The following is a 26,390-nucleotide window of genomic DNA, read 5'->3' on the forward strand; positions in this document are numbered from 1 at the left end:
TATTTCCTTGTTCATGATAATTGTCTGTTGTTCATGCTATAATTGTATTAACTGGAAACCGTAATACATGTGTGAATACATAGACCACAACATGTCCCTAGTAAGCCTCTAGTTGACTAGCTCGTTGATCAATAGATGGTTATGGTTTCCTGACCATGGACATTGGATGTCATTGATAACGGGATCACATCATTAGGAGAATGATGTGATGGACAAGACCCAATCCTAAGCATAGCACAAGATCGTGTAGTTCGTTTGCTAGAGCTTTTCTAATGTCAACTATCATTTCCTTAGACCATGAGATTGTGCAACTCCCGGATACCGTAGGAATGCTTTGGGTGTACCAAACGTCACAACGTAACTGGGTGGCTATAAAGGTGCACTACAGGTATCTCCGAAAGTGTCTGTTGGGTTGGCACGAATCGAGACTGGGATTTGTCACTCCGTATGACGGAGAGGTATCTCTGGGCCCACTCGGTAATGCATCATCATAATGAGCTCAATGTGACTAAGGAGTTAGCCACGGGATCATGCGTTACGGTACGAGTAAAGTGACTTGCCGGTAACGAGATTGAACAAGGTATTGGGATACCGACGATCGAATCTCGGGCAAGTAACGTACCGATTGACAAAGGGAATTGTATACGGGATTGATTGAATCCTCGACATCGTGGTTCATCCGACGAGATCATCGTGGAACATGTGGGAGCCAACATGGGTATCCAGATCCCGCTGTTGGTTATTGACCGGAGAGTCGTCTCGGTCATGTCTGCATGTCTCCTGAACCCGTAGGGTCTACACACTTAAGGTTCGGTGACGCTAGAGTTGTAGAGATATTAGTATGCGGTTAACCGAAAGTTGTTCGGAGTCCCGGATGAGATCCCGGACGTCACGAGGAGTTCCGGAATGGTCCGGAGGTAAAGATTTATATATGGGAAGTCCTATTTTGGCCACCGGAAAATGTTCGGGATTTTTCGGTATTGTACCGGGAAGGTTCTAGAAGGTTCCGAAGTAGGGCCCACCTGCATGGGGGGACCCACATGAACGTGGGTAGTGGGGGCAAGGCCCCACACCCCTGGTCAAGGCGCACCAAGATCCCACCTTAGAAGGAATAAGATCATATCCCGAAGGGATAAGATCAAGATCCCTAAAAAGGGGGATAACAATCGGTGGGGAAGGGAAATGATGGGATTTCTTTCCCCCACCTTTGCCAACGCCCCAATGGACTTGGAGGGCAAGAAACCAGCCCCCTCCACCCGTATATATAGTGGGGAGGCGCATGGGAGCAGCACCCCAAGCCCTGGCGCCTCCCTCCGTCCCGTGACACCTCTTCCTCCCCGCTTGCGCTTGGCGAAGCCCTGCCGGGATCCCGCTACTTCCACCACCACGCCGTCATGCTGCTGGATCTCCATCAACTTCTCCTCCCCCCTTGCTAGATCAAGAAGGAGGAGACGTCCCCGCTCCGTACGTGTGTTGAACGCGGAGGTGCCGTCTGTTCGGCGCTAGGATCATCGGTGATTTGGATCACGGCGAGTACGACTCCATCAACCCCGTTCTCTTGAACGCTTCCGCGCGCGATCTACAAGGGTATGTAGATGCACTCCCCTCTCTCTCGTTGCTAGATGACTCCATAGATTGATCTTGGTGATACGTAGAAAATTTTAAATTTCTGCTACGTTCCCCAACATATTTTGCTTTCTTTACTTTTAGTCTTTACCATAAAAGTACCAAAAATATTATCTTATCATCTCTATCAGATCTCACTCTCGTAAGTGACCGTGAAGGGATTGACAACCCCTTTATCGCGTTGGTTGCGAGGTTCTTATTTTTTTGTGTAGGTGCGTGGGACTCGAGCATGGTCTCCTACTGGATTGATACCTTGGTTCTCAAAAACCGAGGGAAATACTGACGCTACTTTACTGCATCACCCTTTCCTCTTCAAGGGAAAACCAACGCAGTGGTGAAGAGGTAGCAAGAAGGATTTCTGGCGCCGTTGTCGGGGAGTCTACGCACAAGTCAAGACATACCAAGTACCCATCACAAACTCTTATCCCTCGCATTACATTATTTGCCATTTGCCTCTCGTTTTCCTCTCCCCCACTTCACCATTGTCGTTTTATTCGCCCTCTTTTTCCGATCGCCTCTTTTTTGCTTGCCTCGTCGTTATGGCTAGTCCTTTATCTACTCCTTTGTCTCCCGAGAATGAAGTTCTTAATTTTAAACAAAGGGAGGGAGAAAATCTAAAAGATGCTTGGTACAGAATTTGCAATGCGCAAAATAGATCTACTAGGAAGCAATCTACTTCCGTTCTTCTTCGCAATTTTTATGTAGGCATCACTCCTTGGAATAGATATATTCTTGATACCATTACCGGAGGAAATTTCTTGGGTAGCCATACTTTTGATTCTTATAATGCTATGATAGATTTGTTTGGGCCACCACCTCTCTTGGTTAATGAAACTATTTTAACTTTGGAACATGTGATGCAAAGGCTTGAAATTATTGAAAATAAAGTTGCCACAGTAGAGTTGATTGAAAATTTGGATAAAAAGATCCATAACCAAATTACCCAATATGGATCGAAGGTAGGAGTTGCTCTTAAAAATTTCAAAGAAAAGGAAACCATGGTTAATGAAAAGATAGATCAAGATTCCACTAGAATTGATAAAATTGAGGATATTATTACCAACTTAGGGCCAGCCTTTTCTTCCGTGAAAAAGTACTCCAAAATCTCCTACTAAAATTGCCAAATTGATGTATGTTCCTAAAAATAAGGGTGAAACTTTTAGTAAGGAAAACGCGGATCTCAAATCCATACGTGTTCACCCCAACTCTCTCGATATCATTAAGGAACCTTTTGCTACAAATGATTTTCTTGATTTCTTGCCTAGGGGTTTAATCATTAATAAAAATAAGGAAACTCCTAAGTGTTATAAGTGTTTTATTGAAGAGTTGCCTACCAAAGATGGCAATACCTAGATCTATCCTTGTTTTTATGCCTAGCTAGGGGCGTTAAACGATAGCGCTTGTTGGGAGGCAACCCAATTTTATTTTAGTTTTTTTGCTTTTTGCTCCTGTTTAGGAATAAATCTTTGATCTAGCCTCTGGTTAGATTTGTCTTTATGTTTTAATTAGTGTTTGTGCCAAGTAAAACCTATAGGATCTTCTTGGATGATAGTTATTTGATCTTGCTGAAAATTCCAGAACTTTTTGTCCATGAAAAAAATTGTTAAAAATCACCAGAACGCTATAAAATACTGATTCGAATTGCAGTAGATCAATAAACAAATTATCTAGGTCGTCCTATTTTGGTAGATTTTTCTGAGTTCCAGAAGTTTGCGTTAGATACAGATTACAACAGACTGTTCTGTTTTTGACAGATTCTGTTTTTCGTGTGTTGTTTGCTTATTTTGATGAATCTATGGCTAGTAAAAGAGTTTATAAACCATAGAGAAGTTGGAATACAGTAGTTTTAACACCAATATAAATAAAGAATGATTTCAATACAGTACCTTGAAGTGGTGTTTTGTTTTCTTTCGCTAACGGAGCTCACGAGATTTTTGTTAAGTTTTGTGTTGTGAAGTTTTCAAGTTTTGGGTAAGGATTTGATGGATTATGGAAGAAGGAGTGGCAAGAGCTTAAGCTTGGGGATGCCCGAGGCACCCCAAGGTAAATCCAAGGACACCAAAAAGCCAAAGCTTGGGGATGCCCCGGAAGGCAGCCCCTCTTTCGTCTTCGTCCATCGGTAACTTTACTTGGAGCTATATTTTTATTCACCACATGATATGTGTTTTGCTTGGAGCGTCTTGTATAATTTGAGTCTTTTCTTTTAGTTTACCACAATCATCCTCGCTGTACACAGCTTTTGAGAGAGACACACATGATTCGGAATTTATTAGAATACTCTATGTGCTTCACTTATATCTTTTGAGCTATATAGTTTTGCTCTAGTACTTCACTTATATCTTTTAGAGCACGGCGGTGGTTTGTTTTATAGAAATTATTGTTCTCTCATGCTTCACTTATATTATTTTGAGAGTCCTACAAAACAGCATGGTAATTTGCTTTACTTGTGAAATTAAATCTTAATATGATAGGCATCCAAGATTAGTAAAAATTTTCTTATAAGTGCGTTGAATACTAAGAGAAGTTTGATGCTTGATAATTGTTTTCAGGCATGAAGATGGTGATATTAGAGTCATGCTAGTTGAGTGGTTATGAATTTGAGAAATACTTGTGTTAAAGTTTGTGATTCCCGTAGCATGCACGTATGGTGGACCGTTATGTGATGAAGTCAGAGCATGATTTATTAATTGATTGTCTTCCTTATGGGTGGCGGTCGGGGACGACCGATGGTCTATTCCTACCAATCTATCCCCTAGGAGCATGCGCGTAGTACTTTGTTTCGATATTAATAGATTTTTGCAACAAGTATGCGAGTTCTTTATGACTAATGTTGAGTCCATGGATTATACGCACTCTCTCCCTTCCACCATTGCTAGCCTCTCTACTATCGCGCACTTTTCGCCGGTATCATACACCCACCATATACCTTCCTCAAAACAGCCACCATACCTACCTATCATGGCATTTCCATAGTCATTCCGAGATATATTGCCATGCGACTTACCACCGTTCCGTTTACTATGACACGCTCCATCATTGTCATATTGCTTTGCATGATCATGTAGTTGACATCGTATTTGTGGCAAAGCCACCGTTCATAATTTTCATACATGTCACTCTTGATTCATTGCATATCCCGGTACACTGCCGGAGGCATTCATATAGAGTCATATTTTTGTTCTAAGTATTGAGTTGTAATACTTGAGTTGTAAGTAAATAAAAGTGTGATGATCATCATTATTAGAGCATTGTCCCAAGTGAGGAAAGGATGATGGAGACTATGATTCCCACATAAGTCGGGATGAGACTCCGGACGAAAAATAAAAAATAAAAAAAGAGGCCATAAAAAAAGGAGAAAAGGCCCAACAAAAAAAGAGAGAAAAGAGAGAAGGGACAATGCTACTATCCTTTTTCCACACTTGTGCTTCAAAGTAGCACCATGATCTTTATGATAGAGAGTCTCTTGATTTGTCACTTTCATATACTAGTGGGAATTTTTCATTATAGAACTTGGCTTGTATATTCCAATGATGGGCTTCCTCAAATTGCCCTAGGTCTTCGTGAGCAAGCAAGTTGGATGCACACCCACTTAGTTTTTTTATTGAGCTTTCATACACTTATAGCTCTAGTGCATCCGTTGCATGGCAATCCCTACTCACTCACATTAATATCTATTAATGGGCATCTCCATAGCCCGTTGATACGCCTAGTTGATGTGAGACTATCTTCTCCTTTTTGTCTTCTCCACAACCACCATTCTATTCCACCTACAGTGCTATATCCATGGCTCACGCTCATGTATTGCGTGAAGATTGAAAAGTTTGAGAACACCAAAATTATGAAACAATTGCTTGGCTTGTCATCGGGGTGGTGCATGATTTAAATATTTTATGTGGTGAAGATAGAGCATAGCCAGACTATATGATTTTGTAGGGATAACTTTCTTTGGCCATGTTGTTTTGAGAAGACATGATTGCTTTATTAGTATGCTTGAAGTATTATTACTTTTATGTCAATATTAAACTTTTATCTTGAATCTTTTGGATCTGAATATTCATACCACAAATAAGAGAATTACATTGAAAATTATGCTAAGTAGCATTCCACATCAAAAATTCTGTTTTTATCATTTACCTACTCGAGGACAAGCAGGAATTAAGCTTGGGGATGCTTGATACGTCTCCAACGTATCTATAATTTTTTATTGTTCCATGCTATATTATATTCTATTTTGGATGTTTAATGGGCTTTATTATACACTTTTATATTATTTTTGGGACTAACCTATTAACCGGAGGCCCAACCCGAATTGCTGTTTTTTGCCTATTTCAGTGTTTCGAAGGGAAGGACTATCAAACGGAGTCCAAACGGAATAAAACCTTTGGGAACGTGATTTTTGGAACAAACGTGATCCAGAGGCCTTGGAGTGGACGTCAAGAAACGAACGAGGAGGCCACGAGGCAGGGGGCGCCCCTACCCCCTGGGCGCGCCCTCCACCCTTGTGGGCCCCTCGTAGCTCCCCTGACCGACCTCCTTCGCCTATATATACTCATATACCCTGGAAACATCAGATACTGAGCCAAAACCCTATTTCCACAGCCGCAACCTTCTGTACCCATGAGATCCCATCTTGGGGCCTTTTCCGGCGCTCCGCCGGAGGGGGCATCGATCACGGAGGGCTTCTACATCAACACCATAGCCTCTTCGATGATGTGTGAGTAGTTTACCTCAGACCTTCGGGTCCATAGTTATTAGCTAGATGGCTTCTTCTCTCTCTTTGGATCTCAATACAAAGTTCTCCTCGATTCTCTTGGAGATCTATTTGCTGTAACTCCTCTTTTTGCGGTGTGTTTGTCGACATCCGATGAATTGTGGGTTTATGATCAAGATTATCTATGAACAATATTTAAATCTCCTCTGAATTCTTTTATGTATGATTGGTTATCTTTGCAAGTCTCTTCGAATTATCAGTTTGGTTTGGCCTATTAGATTGATCTTTCTTGCAATGGGAGAAGTGCTTAGCTTTGGGTTCAATCTTGCGGTGCTCGATCCCAGTGACAGTAGGGGAAACGACACGTATTGTATTATTGCCATCGAGCATAAAAAGATGGGATTTATATCATATTTCATGAGTTTATCCCTCTACATCATGTCATCTTGCTTAAAGCGTTACTCTGTTCTTATGAACTTAATACTCTAGATGCATGCTGGATAGCGGTCGATGTGTGGAGTAATAGTAGTAGATGCAGGCAGGAGTCGGTCTACTTGTCACGGACGTGATGCCTATATACATGATCATACCTAGATATTATCATAACTATGCTCAATTCTATCAATTGCTTGACAGTAATTCGTTTACCCACCGTAACACTTATGCTATCTTGAGAGAAGTCACTAGTGAAACCTTGGCCCCCGGGTCTATTTTCCATCATATTAATCTCCCGTCAACAAGCTATTTCTGGCGCCGTTTATTTTGCTTTCTTTACTTTTAGTCTTTACCATAAAAATACCAAAAATATTATCTTATCATCTCTATCAGATCTCGCTCTCGTAAGTGACCGTGAAGGGATTAACAACCCCTTTATCGCGTTGGTTGAGAGGTTCTTATTTGTTTGTGTAGGTGCGTGGCTCGAGCGTGGTCTCCTATTGGATTGATACCTTGGTTCTCAAAAACTGAGGGAAATACTTACGCTACTTTACTGCATCACCCTTTCCTCTTCAAGGAAAAACCAACACAGTGCTCAAGAGGTAGCAGTAGGAAAAAACGAATGCTCTGTAGAAACAAGTGCCATCTCCAAGAGTTCTTCTTAAGCGCGAATAATGCAGACTGAGAATTTGGTTCCATTTTTTCTGCTGAGAAAAATATTCATTTTTGTTGAGAAGCACTGAGTCATGCCAAAGAATACCATGTGTCTTTTTATTTGACCACTCATGAACAATGTAGCTTAGATTTTTATCATTATCTGATACTTCATCCTAAATAATTTCAAACCCATTGTTGCAAAGGATACTTTCTAGCACAAATAAGGCCTATGTTATTATACCAAACAAACAAGCGCTAGTAACAACCACAAAAATTGATTTGGACTCCAAAGAATACAATCAACAAGTACAAAGGAAACCACACTGTGATGACTGACGAGATATCCTTCTCTATGTTCATGGAATTTAACTAAGAACTAGCAGAGCAGGAAACAAAAAAGAAATGTGCAGCAAAAATCAGACACCAAATCCCCAAATTCATGACATTAGTTAACTGCTATTTTTTGTGGCTAACGATTTGTAGCACTCACGGATATTCCTGCTGGACAATCTCCGCCTTGGGATGTTCAACAAGCAATATTCTGTGTTGCCAAGGGTAAATGAGTTTGACCAAGACTCAATCCAGAGAATGATAACCATGGCTACAGATGTTGGCAAGCCGGCCCCATCTTACGCCGACGCACCGGTAAGTGCCAGCCATCCCTCACGCATGTGCTGCTTCTTTTTAAATGTTATTTTTGATTCTCATGGAACTACCCACATCGTGTAGTTATGCCACATCTCCACCATGTGCTACGCCCATTCCAAGCACTCCGCTGTGGAGTAGTCAGCGTCAAGGAACATGGTAAAACCTCTGTTCCAGCCAGCTCCGTCCTGTGGTGGTAGCATAGCCAGGACATCTCAGAGGGATGTTCCCAGCCTTGCATCCGCACACCATTTGCTTGATGAACTGACTCCGACGACCATAAGTCTTCTAGGGCCAATGGATTTCACTAATTATTTATGGACGCAGTATCCCCACCTGGCAAATTATCTTGTGCCACAACTTTTTGTACACATTGTCTAAAGCATTAAATTTTGATTGTGGACTCAGTTGTACGCCCTGTATCACTGCAAACTTCCATTTCATGTACCAGGCGAGCGATGAGATGACAGTCCTACTGAAGGAAATAAATGCTCGTTGCCTCTCGAACCTTGCAACTGCACGCGAGCACATCCAGCTTGAGATGTTTTAGTTTGCTGACAAGATATTTGAGGCCTGTAACTGCATTTGCACATGTTTTGCAGCACGCGGCTTTGCCCATGGTTTGGGCACGGTGTTCTGCTCGGTGCAGCAGCACTATCTTCAGCCTGCAAGCGGAGCCAACTCACATATTAACTGCCCAGGGTTCAGCAAGCCTGATTATGGGGTAAAAATGAATTATGGCCTACTGACTGCATGTAAATCACTAGTTGTTCTACTCCACTCATCGGAACTTTCATGTACATACCTAGTTGTACTGAATGCGAGTATAAATCCAACACTAAGTTGCTGCAAGCACCTATTAATGGCAGGAATTTTCCACTCCTCAAAAGTTCTTTCTTTTGCAGCCGTAAATTAATGACTGCAAGAACAAATCCACCACTAACCTCTTATTCCATTCAGGCGCCCGGGGATTCATCTTCCCAGTTGACAACTTCAACGTCGAGGGTGAGCTCTCTCTCCTGTCCGCGGCCGCCGCTACCCTGGCCGCCAAGATCTGAGCTTCGGCGCTGTCCACCGCCCGTTCCTGCTCCACCACCTCCTGCTCCGCCACCATATCGCCTCCCGTCGCCCCTGCCGACATAGGGGGCGGCACCAAGCTCTTTGCGACCTCCTCCAGGGAAAGTGGATCTGATTCAGGCCGAAACCAAATCCTGTCAATCACTAAATCCAGGGGACTAAGAATAGAGACGAGATCGCTAGACAAGCAAGGATGTACGTACTCGCGCATCAGCTGCAGCAGGAACTCCATGGTGCCTCGCCGCTGGCACTCCTCTCTACGACCCAGTCCCCGGCTTCCAAATGAGCTCCGCCCTAATGGCAGCTAATTTTCTGCGTGAACCCACCGAACGGAAAGTGAATTTCTTTTTTTAAAAGTATCTGGTCCACGGATCAGATGGGTACGCCGATTCCGACCCACAGCCCATCTCATCAATGTCGAATGGACGCTACCCTGCCGTTAAAACAGGGCCCACCAACCACCCGCGGTCGGGTACGTATTTTTGAACAGTGTCTATTTTCTGGCAGCCCACCAGCGCCTGTAAAAAGGTATGGACCACATCCGCATGCGTCACTTAACGTCCAGGATTTCGAGCTCATTTGTGCTGGCGCTCAATAACTCCACGTCCTGTTTTGCGCCTCTATCAGCCTATTGGCCTATATATAAAAAACCTAAACGGGCCGTGTCGTGCCGACACCCGTACCCAACCCCAGGGCTATTGGACCGGCACGCCAGGACCGGCCCGTTTGCCCAGGTTTGGTTCAACCCCAGTTTTTCTCACAGCAGAAAAAACAAATCGACGTCTCAAAGGAAAAAAAACAGATGGAGGAAAAACAGGGGGAAAAAATCCACCCCAACGCTGGCAGTTCAGCCCTCGAGCACCGGAGGAGGCCAGCTCGTCGGAAGACCTTCGACCTCCCCTGCGATCTCGACGGGCAATCAATCCGGCCGTCGTTCACCCGGCCGCCGAACGCCGATTTGCCATGGCCGCGGCGGAATCGTTCGGCCTGCGGCGCGGGGCGGGGGCGCGGGCGCGGAGGAAGGCGAAGGAGGCGGCGGTGGGCGCCGCCGCGAGGGCGCTCTTCTACCCGACGCTTCTCTACAACGTGGTGAGGAGCAAGGTCCAGGCCGAGTTCCGGTGGTGGGACGAGGTCGATCAGGTGCGTGTGCTGCCGCCACCGTAGATCGCCTTTCCAGCAGACTTGATCTCCAGCGAGACTGCCTAGTGATTTGTCAGATGAGCAAGTAATATCCTCCATCGCGGTGAACTTTTAGATGCAAACGCTGTTATCATTTTGTCTTAGTTTAAGTATAGTAACCTCTGTCCTGAGTTAGAATGCATTATTTGGAGTGAGAAGAAACATTCATCTGAAATGTGTAAATCTGTTCCGTGGGGCTGTCAGAGTTAGCAACTATGCTTCTTTGTTGGTAGCAACTAGTATCAAGTAATATTTTGAATACTGGCTTCAGCAGATTGGTAGACAAGGGGCGCCGGGGGGGGGGGGGGGGGGGGGGGGGGGGGGTACGGGGTGTTCTCTGTAATTTTAAAGCAAACCCAGAATTGAATGTACTCCCTCTGTTCACTTTTATAAGGCCTTGAAGACATTTCAGACAGGGTGCAAAGTAGCTCATTTTCAGTTGTCTGAACGACTTATAAAAGTGAACGGAGGGAGTACCATGTTTGGGTGCTCTCCATATGATGTTGGTTCCGTTTTCAGTCATTGTCAGAAATTAAAGAGTTATTACGCTATTCGTGGGTCTGGTTTGATGTTTTCCAACAGCTTCATAGTGTCATGTTTGTCTATAGCTGCACTGACCAGACGTTTAGGCCTGCCTGATGTATTTTTATCTCTTAAAGCACAAATGAGCAGAAATCAGAATTCAGAAGCCAAACCAGAAATAGTCCTACTCGTTGTTAATGGCCGTTGTGCCATGGTGAAGTGAGAAACAAGCATTCTAACTTCAAATCTTGACTGGCTTAAGTTAATGTATATGGTACTTATACATTTGCTCACTTGATTGCTGTTTATTATCAGTTTTAGTCACTGTTCTACATTGTGTCAGTTTCCTCATTCACACATTGATTATTGTGATCATGACCATGGTATTTATTGCGGATTAGTTGCTGGTTCTGTGTACTTCTCTCCATGGATGTGGAGATCAAGATTTGGATGTACTCACATTTGCCTTTGGTTTTGCATTATGTGATGGTGAATTCTAATGCACTCTTTCTGTTTGAGTATTTATTTCATTTAATGAGATTGAAACCTATCACTAGGTTCTATGCTCTTATTCTAACTGATAAAGATAAGATGAATAAGTCTCATTGATGTAAACATTTTCTCTTTACCAGTTCATTTTGCTCGGAGCTGTTCCATTCCGTAGGGATGTTACACGCTTGCAGAAGCTTGGAGTACATGGCGTTGTAACCCTGAATGAACCATTTGAGACTTTAGTACCAACATCAGTATACAAGGCAAGTAACACACAAATAATTTTATATGTAAAAGATGAACAGCATTGTACAGAGCATTTAACCCTTTATAATTGCACGGAATTTTATGTCCACACTCTAATCATAATTGTTGCAATTGGAGTCATGACCAACTGGTATTCCTTATGACATAAGTGCTCATATGTTAAAAATTTACAGTCGCGTGGGATTGATCACCTTGTTATTCCTACAAGAGATTATATGTTTGCTCCATCACTTGTGGATATTAGTCAAGCTGTTGATTTCATTCATAGTAAGTGAGCATCAGAGTTTGCCAAATTAATTCTTATTAATTAAGCAAATATTTATTTGATTATACAGAATAAATGATGAAGTTACCGGCCATTCCCACATCACTTTCTGTTAGATATTAAGATTTTCAATGCTAATTTTTCATGCTTAATCAGGAAACGCATCTCGTGGAAGGATGACCTATATTCACTGCAAAGCTGGAAGGGGACGCAGTACAACGATTGTCTTGTGCTATCTGGTAAGTTTCTGATTCTTTTTTTAGAGAAAGCAACATGTGAACCATTCAGCTAAAAACTTACGATTCATAGTAGGCAAGGTTCCAAATTTGTGGTTTTCACGCCTTCAAGGCTATAATCTAAAACAGCTACAGCAGAGCTATTTACTGAAATCACGGTTTTCATGCTTTCAGGGTAAGAATCCGAACTATTGCTAGCTATTTAGAACCTTTATAGTGATAACAAAATTATTGCATACCACTTATTTGGAATTAATTTTGTATTGTGCTTCAGTGGAATCTTTTATGCTTGATTTTTATCAGGTGAAGTACAAGAATATGACACCTACCACAGCATTTGAGCATGTGAGATCTAAAAGGGCTAGAGTGCTGCTGACCCGTTCCCAGAGGAAGGTACTGGACATATCCTAACTCATTTCTGAAATTACCAATTCATTGAACTAGCAATGTTTGGTTTTGTTGCTCTCCAGTTGTGTTGTTTCTTTGATGTGACAAGTTCCATACATTAAGTTACAGAGGGAGTACATTATACAGATCGACATAAGTTACCTGTGAGAGGTAGTTACCAGTCAACATATAGGTGGTGATAGCTGATAACTAACTGAAGCAGAAATTATGTTGCACTTTAGCGCCCTCTCCCTTCGTTTGCACTTATCTTTGTTAAGGGGTTAGTTAATCTGGCTTCCATCAAGCACAAAGGGAACATCGCTGCCAGGAGATATGTTTGTTCTAACTCTTTGCACCTGGACCAATCACCTGCAGCCTATATGCCATATGTAAAAAAATGATTCTTTTGTGGTTTGATCATTTAAAGATGATTAAACATGGAACTCATATCTTATCTGTAAATCAATGCTGCTACCTGTAAACTGCTTGGACCGTGACATGTTAGCCACTTTTATCATATAACTGCACTAAATTTATATAATGTGGACTGTGGACCAAACTCACTCCCAGTGGGCCTAATCCAGCCCACTAATTATAGAACGAATTAAAAGATGAATTATCTACTTTCCAGCGGTGCAATCACTGTAGAACTCCGAATTTCCGAGGTGGTCTTGAAAGAGAGGCAGCTCCTCATGTGCCCATGTTGGTCCTTTGGTAGAAGATTGTTTAAATTAGATTAAATCAGTACTCTTTGAAATACTCCTACTTAAATATTTTCCCGTCCGGTGGCCCTGATAATGGCAGGTGGTTCAGGAATTCAGTACGAAGGTCGCTGGAACAGCAGCAGCAACATCATCATCTCCATCAGGGGACGCGGTACCGCAAACTGAAGATGGCTCTGGCTTGCCAGGCGTTGTCAGGGAGGATGCCAGCTTGCCTTCTCACACGGCCACCCCATCAGGGCCAATGATGAAGAAGATGCTGGCATGCCTGCTTCCTTCCCCGACGCGATCTAGCGGCGACTCGCCGTCGCATGCCGACTTGCGGGCACCCTAGCGCCGTACCGCACAGGTCCCGGTCTCAAGTGGTTCGTCGATGTGGAGCCGATGCGACCGATTCCTCTGCCGGAAGATCTTCCTAACCGTGCTGCTCATCCTGTTTCTCATGTGTTCTCACGTTGTTGTGTCGGATCAAGCTCGTTTTGTCCTTGCTCCGTGCATACATCGTTGTTGGGGGCTGGTTCTGCATCTTGTGCTTGCCTGACTGCCCCTGTGTTTAAGTTTCTACAGGACCAGGACCTCTGATTTTATTTTATTTTATTTTGTAAATAAAGTAGCAACTGTTTAAACTTGCAAGGCCACCATACAACTTCTGCTGAAGACTAGTTGCGGAGTTTCGAGATTGGCGAAATCAGATAAGTTGCGGAGTCTCAAGATTGGCGAGATCAGATAAGTTGCGGAGTCTCGAGATTGGCGAAATCGACAGTTTCCCGTCGGAAAAAAGCCCTTTAGAATTCTCTTGTGGATGGCAGCGCCCGGAATAACTTTTCTGCTTGAGTTGGGCACCGAATCTCGTTGAGGGAAAGTGAACCCCAGTTGGGATAGCAAAATCGGTGCTCCAGCCCTGCAAGTTTCCTCCTGTCGCCGTCGGAATGCGGATCGCCTGATCGGATCTTAATTTAGGATCTGGATTGGCGATGAGTGGGGTCACCGACAAATCCCCAAAGCAAATGGTTCGGTTTTGCTTTTCTTCTCTTCTTCTCTGATGATAGCTACCTCTTTGCGACACCCTGTTGCCACTTGTCATGAGAGGTTCTTCGATCATGGCTCCTTTTGTGGACTTAATTATTAGTAGTAGTATTACATCCGTACCAAAATGTAAGACTTTTTTGTAGGCTAATTTAGTCTACACAAAACATCTTATATTTTGACACCGAGATAGTACTTTTGAACCGTCGCCATACATAGATTTTTGATCAGTCGCCTGTTGGCACGGCACCAACCTAAAACTATCGCACTTATCTCTAACTCGCCAATGAGAACTATTAAAAGAAGTTGCAATCGTCCCCCACATGTTGCCCCTGTCATGTCAAATTATTGGTTGGTCCTTCGACTTAGATTGTTCTTACGACATGCTATCGTGACGGATCAACTAATTTTCTATCCAGCTAAACATTGGCAAATGCTACTCAGTGACATATTTTGTTCGTCGAAAATTATGACACTGTTCCTTTTGAATAATATTTTAGCGAGCAACACCTGGCATGTTTCCAAATTCTTCGTACTGGTTAATTATTCATCACAATTGACCAAAACTATCATTATTGACTTGTCACCCCCGTCCAAAGCTATGATTCATCACGGAACTGCGTGTCTACTACTACCTTCCCATATAAACGTAGATACATTATGAAATGCATGGATTCCTTGTGGACAACCACACCTTAAGGGTTTTGTTTACATAGTGACTATATTATATTAAATAACACAAAAGGTACACTAGTCGACCTCCTCAAATGGCTCATGCCCATCTTTGCACCGCCAACCATCTTTGACCAAAACAATAACAAATGAACGCCGGATAAACTCTACAAGACTACAAGGTAATTAACACATTGGGTTATCAAAACCGGCCTAAAGTTATTTTAACCCGCCAAAAGAAAACTATTGTAAACCAAAATGATTAATAAAAAGAACCCACCACCATCATCCTTATGTCGTCATCGAGATCCTTTGCCACTTCAATGTCCTCCTTATGTCGTCATCGAGATCCGTCACCACCAATCCATCACAACCCACTACCATTGTCTCCTGTGACATCAAACCGAGAGTAAGACCGGAATTCAAACATTCACACAGTAAACTTCTCAATAAAAACAAGAAGAAAAAAATCACACTCCTTCCATTCTCTCACCATCACAAAAATCAATAATAATTATTTTCCATTTTTAGAAAGGTAAAAGGCAAAACGAAAAAGTAGGATTTGTGAGGACCTCCCTCGCACACACGCGCAATCGATATACTCCCACCCCAACCGTCACATCTTCGCACCGCAACGTTACACATTGTGTGTTAAATAACACCCAAAATACGGTACCTCAGACGCCAATTTGCACATCTTCGCACTCCCAGCCATCTTTGACCATAAAAATAAGAAGTGAACGTGGGCTAAACTCTATAAGACGTGGTAACAAACACAATGGGTTATCAAAACCAACCTAAAAGTTATTTTAGCCTGTGAAAAGAAAACTATGGTTACAAAATGATTGTTCATTTCTTTTGGCGAAAAGGAGGGTCCAGAAGGACCCCAACGCTATATTAAACATAAATTGATGGCGCATAGCATCTTACAACAGGACCCTTAACAACCAAGAAATAACAAACTAATCCCTGAAGATTACAAAGGGGACCCCGAACAGCTGATGCAGATTGCAATCGAGTCTCAAGCCGCTCCCACACAAACCAAGCCTTGTCGTCGGCGGGGACGACACTATTTGGGACGGCGAAACCTCTATGGCACCTCGCCATGGGTCTCATGCTGGAGCCACAATACCTCCCATTAGGCATCTTAGTCGGGAGGAAGAAAGAAAGCCGCCATTCGGCCAGAAGATTCGATGGTGAAACACCGATGCTGTGCGCGAACCCAATCATAACTTCCATCTCCCAATAACTCCTCCACCACCGAGGTGACCTTGGAGAGCCTCATTCCAGACCTGGGAACTAGATAAGAAAATATAAAGAAAACGGAAGGGATTCTAATCCAGAGACCAACATCACCAGTCCTTCAACGAAACTGCTACCACCTCCATGGTGGCTAGCTTGCGTGGAAGGATGTTGCAACACCAAGGATCCAAGAAGGCATTAGTTGTAGCCCAACGAAGGGCCTTAGGTTTGCTCCCTTGAAGCCCTCCCATGTCCTCAATCCCAACCACCATGGATGAGATGAAAGGAAGGAGGAGGAAGATAACCATATATGGTTTATTTGGAAAGGGAGAAGACCCACAGGCAGCCACCAGAGACGCATCTAATAAACCTACTGCTGGTAAGGAACACGAGGACCCCTCTTCCTCACCTCCCCGGATGGCAAGGCCTCCAGATCTAGGAGAGAGGTGGGTCAATGAAGGAGGAAGAAAGGAAGGCGAAGGAAACATGGAGGGGGTGTAGGAAACGAGGCTTGGAGAAAAAAGATTGTTCTTGGGGGCGACCTTCGCCCCTATGTTTGCGCGCAACTCTTCTACTCTTCTTCCTCCCGACGCTGCTCTTTCTCACGTATTGTTTTCGCATTCCTTCATATCACACTCCTATAGTCCTTTCTCCCGCCTCCTCTATGAGCACCCACTAAATTTCTCCTACCCTGGCCCATCGCCACCTCGCTCCTTCGCATGCTTCAGCTTAACATTCTCCTTCTACCGCCATCGAGATCTGGCCACCACCGTCATCTTCGGTGAAGTCAAATCAAGAGTAAGATCGGAATTCAAATACCCACACAGGAAATTTCGAGTAAATTCCTCAATAATAATCAACAGAAAGAAAAATGAAAACAAATCTCACCCCTCCCACTCTCTCACCACCACAAAAAAATTTAATAATAATTCTTTTCCATTTCTAGAAAAAACGCAAAAGGGCAAAACGAAAAAGTAGGGTTTTCTACCCGGACCTGCCTCCCACACACACGCGGACGCAACCGATATATTCCCCCCACCCCACCCCGCCCCAGCCCATCCCAGCCAGCCGTCAAAGCACGACACATCCAGGTCCAAGCAAAGCATCCCCAGCCGAGCCGAGACCGCGTGCGCTCCACGCAGCATCCGCCGCAGCAGCCGCCCAGAGAAGTCGCCGCCGGAGAAGGAGGAGGATGTCGTGGCAGACGTACGTCGACGACCACCTGTGCTGCGAGATCGACGGCCAGCACCTCACCTCCGCCGCCATCCTCGGCCACGACGGCAGCGTCTGGGCGCAGTCCCCCAACTTCCCCCAGGTAAAGGCGTTTTCTCCGTTGGTCCGCTCCGTTTCGTTTCGGCTCTGGTTGACCCGCCCCGCTCGCGCCGCGCTAGATCCGCGCGCGATCTGCTCCCCGCGCCCGGATCGGGCCCGAGCCGGGGGAGATCCGGATCTCGGCCGACCGGAGCCGCGGATCTCGCGGCCTCCGTGGCGACGTTCCCGTCGTTGCTGCTGCTGGACGCTCGTTGGGGTTAGCGCGTGCGCTGCCTGCTCGTACGATTCGTGTGCAGGGAGCGGGTATCGATGTCAATTTCACGAGGTGTCTTGTGAGTTGAACGATGCGTAGATGGTGGGATCAGATTCGTTCCCTTGGCCGTGTGATCCTACTCAACCTGCGATCAGAGTAGTTCGTAGAAGTATCAGAAATATACTAGTAGCTTAGTGTTGGGCTACATATAAATCTCATAGTCGGGGATCTGCTAAAGGATAACCGGAGCATGGTACTGCAACAGAGAAGGAAAAAAAAACGATCTAGCATTGCCTTAGATTCATTCTGCCTGGTGGCTAAATCATGCCGTATCATGGTTTATTGTATGGACCTGGTAATTACTATACTGTTGTTTCAGAAGGTACTCAATTCACCATGAAAGCGGATTGTAACCAGTCATGTGAGCTAACGTTTTTTATGTGCACAATATGTTCATTATGACTGTTTTAGGTTTTATTTTGCCTGCTCTATCTGAACTTTCCTTGTTCTCTGCTTCTGGATGCTGCAGTTCAAGCCCGAGGAGATTGCTGGCATCATTAAAGACTTTGAGGAACCTGGACATCTTGCACCAACTGGTCTTTTCCTTGGAGGCACAAAGTACATGGTCATCCAAGGTGAACCTGGGGTTGTCATCCGAGGAAAGAAGGTACATTTCTTTTGAAAGAAACTGCCCGCGAACCATCAACGCTTCGTGACTTTTCTGTAACACCCATGTTAGCTTTGCCCTGCAAACTGAATTAATTTATTCTGTTGGTACCGGTTGTTTTATGAATAATATGTTATTAATCCTCATTGTGGAGCTACTATACCGCTTTACCCCCCAATTAACACAAGCGCGTTCATTAGATGAATGCTCTCAACATTATCCATTATAAACAGGACAACTCATGCTGCTTGATAAAATCGTGACACCATAGCATGTACAAGCCTCATGTCTATTATAGCTCGTACATGCAAATTTCCTTTCCCTGTATTGTGTAGACTAAAGGACTTGTAGTTGCTCACTTTCCCTGCATGCATACCATCTATTAGTGGTTCAGCTGCTAGATTGTCATTAGTGCGTTTCCAGTCTACCGAATGGTGATACTTATGTGCTGATATTCCCCTCAAGGAGAAGTTGGTAGTCATTACTGCATAATGCATTTCAGTTATGTTGCAGAAATCCATATATACGAAGTTACTACATTACGGGGACTAGAGAGTAGAGAAGATCGTCGATTTTCCCTTTTTTACTGAAGAGAGAGCTGGTTCTTACATGTTTCCATGATGTTTCTTATAGGGCACCGGTGGCATCACTATCAAGAAGACCGGCATGGCCCTGATTCTTGGTATCTACGATGAGCCCATGACTCCTGGCCAGTGCAATTTGGTCGTGGAGAGGCTCGGCGACTACCTGGTCGAGCAGGGTTTCTAAGCCCGCCCTGATATGATGTTATTTTGGTCGTCTGGGACTAAGTTTGCTCTACTGTGGGCTTTGCATCCATCTGCTTGGCGTACCGCATGATATATGCAGTGAATAATTTTAGCTTGGGGTTTGTCGGTTGGTGACGTGTCGAAGGGAAAAAAAGGATTTTACTATGTTTTCTTTTTAATGTTTGGCATCGCGTCGTATCAAACTCAGCCGCTCTTTCGCTGAGTAATGTACATTTGCCTCGTCATGGTAACTTGTGGGTTCTGCTGCTGCTTTATTGAAGATGATTGCATTTTTACTGACGTGCTTGCCTGGTACTACGTTGTGCCGTTGCATTACAGTTGTCTGCCAGCAAGCGTCAATTTTCACATACTTTTATAGAAGAAGCCCATCGGATGAGGCACCAGAAATGTGCTCCTAACCCTGGCTCGCTCCTGACAGTATTCAAACCATGGGCGTAGGATACACCACTGTACCACTGTGTATCCTAGCCACTAGGCTAAAGCCAATTTCATTTGTCAGATCCACTCAGCTATTGGATACGTTGCCCATACAGCGGGGTCGGCCCCCGGCCTCTGCATCTGGGAGATGCATACGGCCACTTTATTAATTATTCTCGAGGACCTTATAAAGTATTACAAACAATATACCTGAAACTACCATCTTGGCAACATATGCCGCTCCTCTTATCCATATGATGTAGGGATGCTAGCTGGGCCACTACCCAAACCACTCACCTAAACCTAACATCAAAAGCCGGAAGCCCCAGCCGAGCCACATACCGGGTCTGGGGCACAATCCGATCAAACGCACTCTTGTGTCGTCGCCGCCATCTTCCACAAGTCCGTCTTCAGATTATATTGAATCTTCTACCTTGTGAAGGCCACTACTGCCATCGACGTCACCATGACGCCAGACAACTACCTCCTCCTGCGCGAGTCCATCTCTGCACATCGGACGCCGAGCCTCCACGGCGCCATGCCGCCGATCTCCGCCGCCATCAATGAGTGAGATGAAGTACCGCTCCACCACGGCAAGTACAAGGTGAGAAAGGGCGAGGTCGCCATCGGAGACACGGCCAGACATGGGCCGCCACCAGGAACCAGACAGACTCGCCATGCACACCCAACATCCCCATGCCCAAGTCGGCGCCTTCAAGAAGGTAACGACGCTGTGGCGCCGCCGCCGCTTAGCCACCGGGGCTAGGGTTTTCACCCGGGCGCAGGGGGAGGGGGGAGGCAGGGGAGGTTTAGCCTCGGCGCCGCCACCAAGGAGGGAATGGCGTCCGGGATGCCATCGACGCCGTGACCGCCACCGGCGGCCAAGGGTTTCCCCCGGCCAAGCACCCTGCCGCCACCTCCGAACCAGTCACAACATCAGCAGGCGCGAGCACGCCGGAGATCCAGACCGGCCGGAGGTCATGCATGACGAGCGGACCAGCTCGCCTCCGATCCGACGAGGGGAGACCGGGACCTCCCCGCGCCATGACCAGCGCCCACCGGGACCTCGCTGCCCACGCAGCCGAGGGGATCCGGCCTACCTCACCGACGAGCACTCCCTGCCGCCAGAGGAGCGCCGTCCGTACCAGCGAGGCCGCCGCCTCAGATCCGACACACCGGTCGCCGCGCTCCGCCGCCGCGCCCGAGGAAGCCGGACCCCACGGCGCCGTCCACAGTCCTCGCCGCCCGCAGCCCGCGTCACGACACGGCTAGATCTGGCGGAGTTGCGTTGCCGCACCATCCGCCACCACCGGCCGCCCCGCACGCTCCGCCACCACGACGCCCGTCGCGCAGCCAGAGAGGCCGTCGCCGCAGCTCCGGCTCCCCGCCACGCCGCAGCGCCCGCCGCCAGCACCGCACCCCAGCCCGGCCGCCCCGTCCCGCATCAGGGCCCCGCGCGAGAGGACGAGATCTCCCCGCCACCGCCGGCGCCAGCCGCGCTTCGCCCGGCTGTACCCCCTGGCGGTGGCGAGGGAGGGAGGAGAGGAGGAGGGAGCGCCCCGGCGGCGGCGGCTAGGGTTCCCTCCTGGCCGCCCGCGGGGTGGGGGGCGCAGGAGGGTCGGTCTACTGAATTTGACGTCAAAACTTGATTATTCGGCTATACCCCTCGTTGGCCGATGTAGGGGTTGATTTGGAAAATTCTGGAGCTATTCCCTCCGTGAGTAAAGTCTGATAAAAACCTTAAACTTGTAGAGCTAGTCTGAATTAAACCTCAAACTCCTAATCCCTGAAATCTATACCCTGTACTTAGCAATCCCGGTCAATTTCAACCATAAACCAACCATATATTGTTTGTTGTACAGGAAAAAGGAGGATCCCGGCCTGGATTATCGCTGCTTTCACTGGCTATGCGGTCCTACTTGTCATCTTTATCTTCTTCCCCCAATCTTTCTCCTTTCTACTTGCTGACGAGGCGTCCGTCTCCTCATGCAGCGCCGCCCAGCGAGCTGGCACCATTATCGCGCTCACTTCTTCCTCGTGTGCGTGCTCACCCCAACATTAGCAGACGGATGACTCCACGGGTCTGCCTCACGTCGTCGCGGAGGCCCCGCCGACGACGAGAAGCGGTTCATCGCCGGTGTTATGTTTCCCCAGCCAACGCTGTTCAACGACCTGAATATGATGGGCTTGTACGAGATATCTTGTTTAATAACTTCGGCGAGAGATGGAAGTGCAAAAAAGCTAACCTAAGCAAGCAAGCAGGTGGATTGATTCCTAAGCTAGCCACGGGGTTTATTTGTGAGGTTGCGGACAAGTTACATGGGCGTAAACATTACAGTAGCCATTAGCCATCGCAGTAGGCAGGCGACCACCAGCGACGTGATGGAGCGGGCGGACACCAGCGACGCGATATCCTCGAGCGCGGGGTTGAGGCGCCCGGCCACCGTGGAGATAGGGAGGTGCTGGATGAGGACCGGCGCTGATTGCAGGCGAACGAGAATGAAGGGGCTGGGGAAGAAGATAGATATGACGTGGGGGTATGGATGTCAGTGAGAGTAGATCGCAATCCCGGCTGGGATGGGCCTTATCCCGGTACGCCAAACAGCTCCAAGGTCGAGATTGACCAGGATCAATGAGTACAGGACATTGATTTCAGGGATTAAGAGGTTAGGGTTCAAATCTGACGAGCTGTATGAGTTCAAGGTTTAAAACAAACTTCACCCTCCCTCCGTTCACAAATATAAAATACTTTAGATATTTTTATATAAACCATACACACAGACTGAAATGAGTGAACAAACACATTAAAATGCATATATACATTCAAAAAAAGCTAGGATATAATAGTGAACAGAGGGGGGGGGGGGGGGGGAATTTGTTTTCATCACGGCAGGGATTAGCGCTCTGTTCACACAAGTGAAGTTTGTCGTATTTTGCAAGTTGTACTAGAATGCAGTGGCGGATCTAGGGGTAGGGTCATGGGGCCATGACCCATAAACAATTTACTAGTTTTATTTTTACTAGTGCAATATTTTTCCATCATACCAATTTTATTGTAGTGTAGATTTTTTTTGCCAAGCCATTGGAAAGTTGTCCGTGGTTGCCCCCGCATTGCCAAATCTTAAATCCGCCATTGATAAATTGAACACACGACAAGTTTATGCAATGTTGTTGTTTATAAATTCTTATGCTAGATCATACTACTTTGGGGAGGGGCATTTTGGCTCCCGGGAGCATCACACGAAAAAAGATACTCCCTCCTTCACTAGTGTTAAAAACGCTCTTATATTGTGGGACAAAGGGAGTGGTAAACAATTTAAAAAAATTCTAGTTTTTTTTTGCGGATGTTAGTGTTAGTGTCGCAAGCATGCTTGACAATTTTCATGCGAAACAGAGCAGCAGTGTTTTGTTGGTAAAAAAAGAAATTTGGGGTGACATTTGGGGTTCATTTTTTTTGCACAGACCAAAATGCTTAACCGTTTTGCCTCAAAATTTACAAGTAGCATTTGGATCTGACTGACAATACATAAAAATTTTGTCTTGATTTTTTTGACATTTCAAAAATTACTTTTTGGCCGGGAGCATGTGACCCTGGGAGCCGAATTGAATTTCCGACTACTTTGTGTCATAATATAGTGCATAGTATTAGTTTTCTCTAAAGTCAAACTTTGTAAACAATGACCAAATTCTTAGAAAAAATATTAACTCAAATATCAAATTAATACCATTAAATTCATTATCAAATATATTTTCAGATAAAACATATTTGGTATTTACATGTTCATATAATTTCTTACAAACTTTGTCAAAATTTACAATGTTTGACTTAACACAAATTAAAATGCACTATATTTTGACATTGAGGGTGCATTGTATAGTTTTTTTTGAGAGTGTGCTTAAGCGTACCATATTTTGATAGAAAAGGAGAATAATGCTTACAAGGGAGGCACCAGTACAATCACAGTCTTATTGTTAGGGCCAGACCACAGCAGAAATACATGGAGTACTCTCTATGAATTATCATTTTTTTGAAAAACTCACAAGATGTATTGGACAACCAATAGTATTGTCCCTATTATTGGATTATCTAGCAGTATATGTAATTATCCTCTGGATTCCCCCCCGCAAAAACAAATCCTCTTGATTTAACCACTCTTGGAGACGTCCACTGGGTAACGATGGATGCAGCTAGCCCAGGGTCCATCCATACGTGAAGATGGTTGTATACATACCCACCCAACGGTGTTGCACTCATACCCTGCACCGAATCCGATCATCCATACCCTGTCGCCTTTCTTCATCCGGCCTTTGGCCTCGATGTATGATAACTCATACCACACCGACGAGGTCGACTGGTTTCCAAATCGATGCAGCGTCATCTTCGACGCCTCAACATGCTTGTCTGATAGGTTAAGACCACGTTGTACTGAGGCGATAACGGCCGGTCCACCGACATGGATGCAGAAATGCTCAAATGCAACACAAAAGTTGGGGATGTACGGTCTGATCTTCCTCCAACGGAGGACCTTTTTCGCCACATAGAAGAACAAAAACTTGAGAAGCTCTGATGCTGGTAGGACAAGAGGCCCGGTTGTCATGATATTGTCCTTGAGTGCGTCCCTAGCAACATCCATAAGGTCTTTAGAGAGAGCAATCCCTAAGTTGCCCTTGTCATCTTCCTCTTGATAAACACATCGGTAAGCAGCGTTGTTTGCCGCAGTGATCGTCCGCGTGAAATGTCCAAGATGAAACCGAGCCTTGGACTTAGAAGTCGATAACAACTTGGCAGCACCGCCTATGCGGAACAAGATGTTAACCAACTGCATGGAGCGCTTATTACCCGCATAGTAAGATGGCCCAATGGTCTCTGTCGACACCACCAACACGTGCGACCCCCAAGGCATGACCTGCAACATGTTGCTTGCGAGCCCCACCGAGGTCACCGCTGCAGAGCACGCCATCCCAGAGAGATTGATGACACGAAGATCACCTCGCAACTTGTATCTGTTCACAATCATGTCAGCCATGGATGGTACCGGGCTAAATGCACTGCAATTGGTGATAAGAGCACCAATGGCGTCGCTATTGATACGCGTCTTAGCCATAAGGTCGTCGATCACGGAGAAGACGACCAACTCCCCTTCGGCACGTGCTTCATCAAGCCTACAATATGGCTCTATATAATGATGTACAGGTGGGGCACATGTCTGATCGCTCATGCCCGAGCGCTCAAGAATAGTAGCAATGAAGTTGACGGTAGAATCATCAAACAAAGGCGAGAGATGTGCATGCTCGAGGAAGGTTGCCTTTGTGAGTCTTAAGTTGGAGCTTGGTCGGAAGCAAGCATAGTTAACAAGGTATACAGCTCTACGACGGAGTGCAAGGCAGACGGTAGTCGTGATGACCAATAGAATGACGGCAAGGAGTAGGTGGATGGGACATAAGGTCCTATGTTGGGGCACGGTCTCAAGTGAAGCAGCTAGCCATGGTGCAACTTTCTTGAGGACGCCAGCTGCAAGTGTCATCGTGGTGACAATTCGCAGGAGGAAGGTGTTGACAGCGCGGTGGCATAGAAATCTGAGGCTCTTGAGATGAGAGAGCAAACTCATGGTGTTGGGTGGTTTGGTGTACGTGCATGTAGAGGTGGCCGAGGAGGATATATATATAGGAGGGAACGGCAAGGGTGGGATATTTTCCTGCAAGGGCATATGCTATACTTTGTAATGTTGAAGTACTTCAGAAGACTTGCAAAACTAAAGCCTCTAACTGTGGGAAAAGAATTCTATGAGACCAGGTCTCACGGGTTAGGAGGTGAGACCCGCCCTGATGGATGACAGGTGGCATTCACAAATCACAAAGCATCTACCCCATCCGGCATTCACAAATCACAAAGCATCTACCCCACCCGGCATTCACAAATTTCAGGTGAGGGGTGGGGTAGATTCTTTGCGATTTGTGAATGCCACGTGTCATACATCAGGGCGGGTCTCACCTGCTAACCGTGAGACCTGGTCTCATATAATTTTTTTCCCTAACTGTGCAAGTGTCAACTGCCCGTGTCCTGGCATCTTATCTCGACGAACATTTCTTTGCACTCAAAATCTTTCTTACTGTAATAAAATCGTGGGAGAAATACTTAATGTCATAGGCAAAGATAGTACGATGTAGTATTATTGAGTAGATTACTGCCCAATAGTGCACGGGCAATGATAGTACGATGTAGTATTGTTCCTTAATTGCATGTCAAGCTAACTAGTATTTCACAAATTATTATCATGTGCACATCTGTGTAGCCCATGTTTTTCATTGCGCTGCAGGAGCACTCTCGTTTCAGATTTGCTACGCGGACGTACGAAAATAAATATTGAGGGGGACATAAGGTTTTGAATATACCAGCCAACTATGTGGGCTATTTGTTTTCTCTTATTTGTATTTCCCAGGACATCTTGTTATCTATAAATTCTATTATAATTAAAGCTCAAAATATTATAGATTAACATTACACGATAGGCTAATAAAAAAAGGTACGGATTCATATAAATCTCACAAAAATGCAAAACTCTGGTCACTAATTAGTGGTCGTCATTTAATCTACACTAGATAATGCCCCACACGTTGTGTTGAAATACTGGCCTTTAGCCAATTTATTTCCAATGACTTCCACGAAAATCCCATAACCCTATGGCCCATTCATGCATGGCAAGGGTGTATAAAAAGTTTATTCCCATCTTTGTTGTGCAGGGTGTGTTGGACCAGCATATAAATTTGGTTCCACGACACACCACTAGAAGCTTGAGAAGAGATACACACATGTGCTCCTCCTTTGCCTCGT

At 45.4% G+C, this 26,390-nt stretch overlaps 3 protein-coding genes and 1 long non-coding RNA gene across 4 annotated transcripts; 2 read left to right on the forward strand and 2 right to left on the reverse strand.

Moving 5' to 3' along the window:
• Positions 1-8,360: 8,360 nt before the first annotated feature.
• On the reverse strand, positions 8,361-9,482 carry LOC120968087 (uncharacterized). The gene is made up of 3 exons (XR_012188816.1): positions 9,355-9,482; positions 9,019-9,262; positions 8,361-8,739 (listed from the first exon to the last, which is right to left on the reverse strand). It is a non-coding gene; the product is annotated as an uncharacterized lncRNA (long non-coding RNA).
• Positions 9,483-9,949: 467 nt separating this feature from the next.
• LOC109750509 (phosphatidylglycerophosphate phosphatase PTPMT2) lies at positions 9,950-13,847 on the forward strand. Its single transcript, XM_020309469.4, has 6 exons — positions 9,950-10,291; positions 11,485-11,607; positions 11,785-11,878; positions 12,033-12,115; positions 12,416-12,505; positions 13,304-13,847. The coding sequence occupies exons 1-6, from the start codon at positions 10,115-10,117 to the stop codon at positions 13,553-13,555; spliced, it is 819 nt and encodes a 272-aa protein (XP_020165058.1). The 5' UTR covers positions 9,950-10,114; the 3' UTR covers positions 13,556-13,847.
• Positions 13,848-17,178: 3,331 nt separating this feature from the next.
• LOC109750496 (profilin-1) lies at positions 17,179-19,420 on the forward strand. Its single transcript, XM_020309457.3, has 3 exons — positions 17,179-17,476; positions 18,216-18,353; positions 18,987-19,420. Exons 1-3 carry the CDS (start codon positions 17,354-17,356, stop codon positions 19,119-19,121), a joined length of 396 nt encoding a protein of 131 aa, XP_020165046.1. The 5' UTR covers positions 17,179-17,353; the 3' UTR covers positions 19,122-19,420.
• A 4,039-nt stretch (positions 19,421-23,459) lies between these two features.
• On the reverse strand, positions 23,460-25,167 carry LOC109750508 (3-ketoacyl-CoA synthase 5-like). The gene has a single exon (XM_020309467.2). The coding sequence runs from the start codon at positions 25,165-25,167 to the stop codon at positions 23,704-23,706; it is 1,464 nt and encodes a 487-aa protein (XP_020165056.1). The 3' UTR covers positions 23,460-23,703.
• Positions 25,168-26,390: the final 1,223 nt, after the last annotated feature.

This window comes from Aegilops tauschii, chromosome 7 (assembly GCF_002575655.3).
Source record: "Aegilops tauschii subsp. strangulata cultivar AL8/78 chromosome 7, Aet v6.0, whole genome shotgun sequence".
Classification (NCBI taxonomy): Eukaryota; Viridiplantae; Streptophyta; class Magnoliopsida; order Poales; family Poaceae; genus Aegilops; species Aegilops tauschii.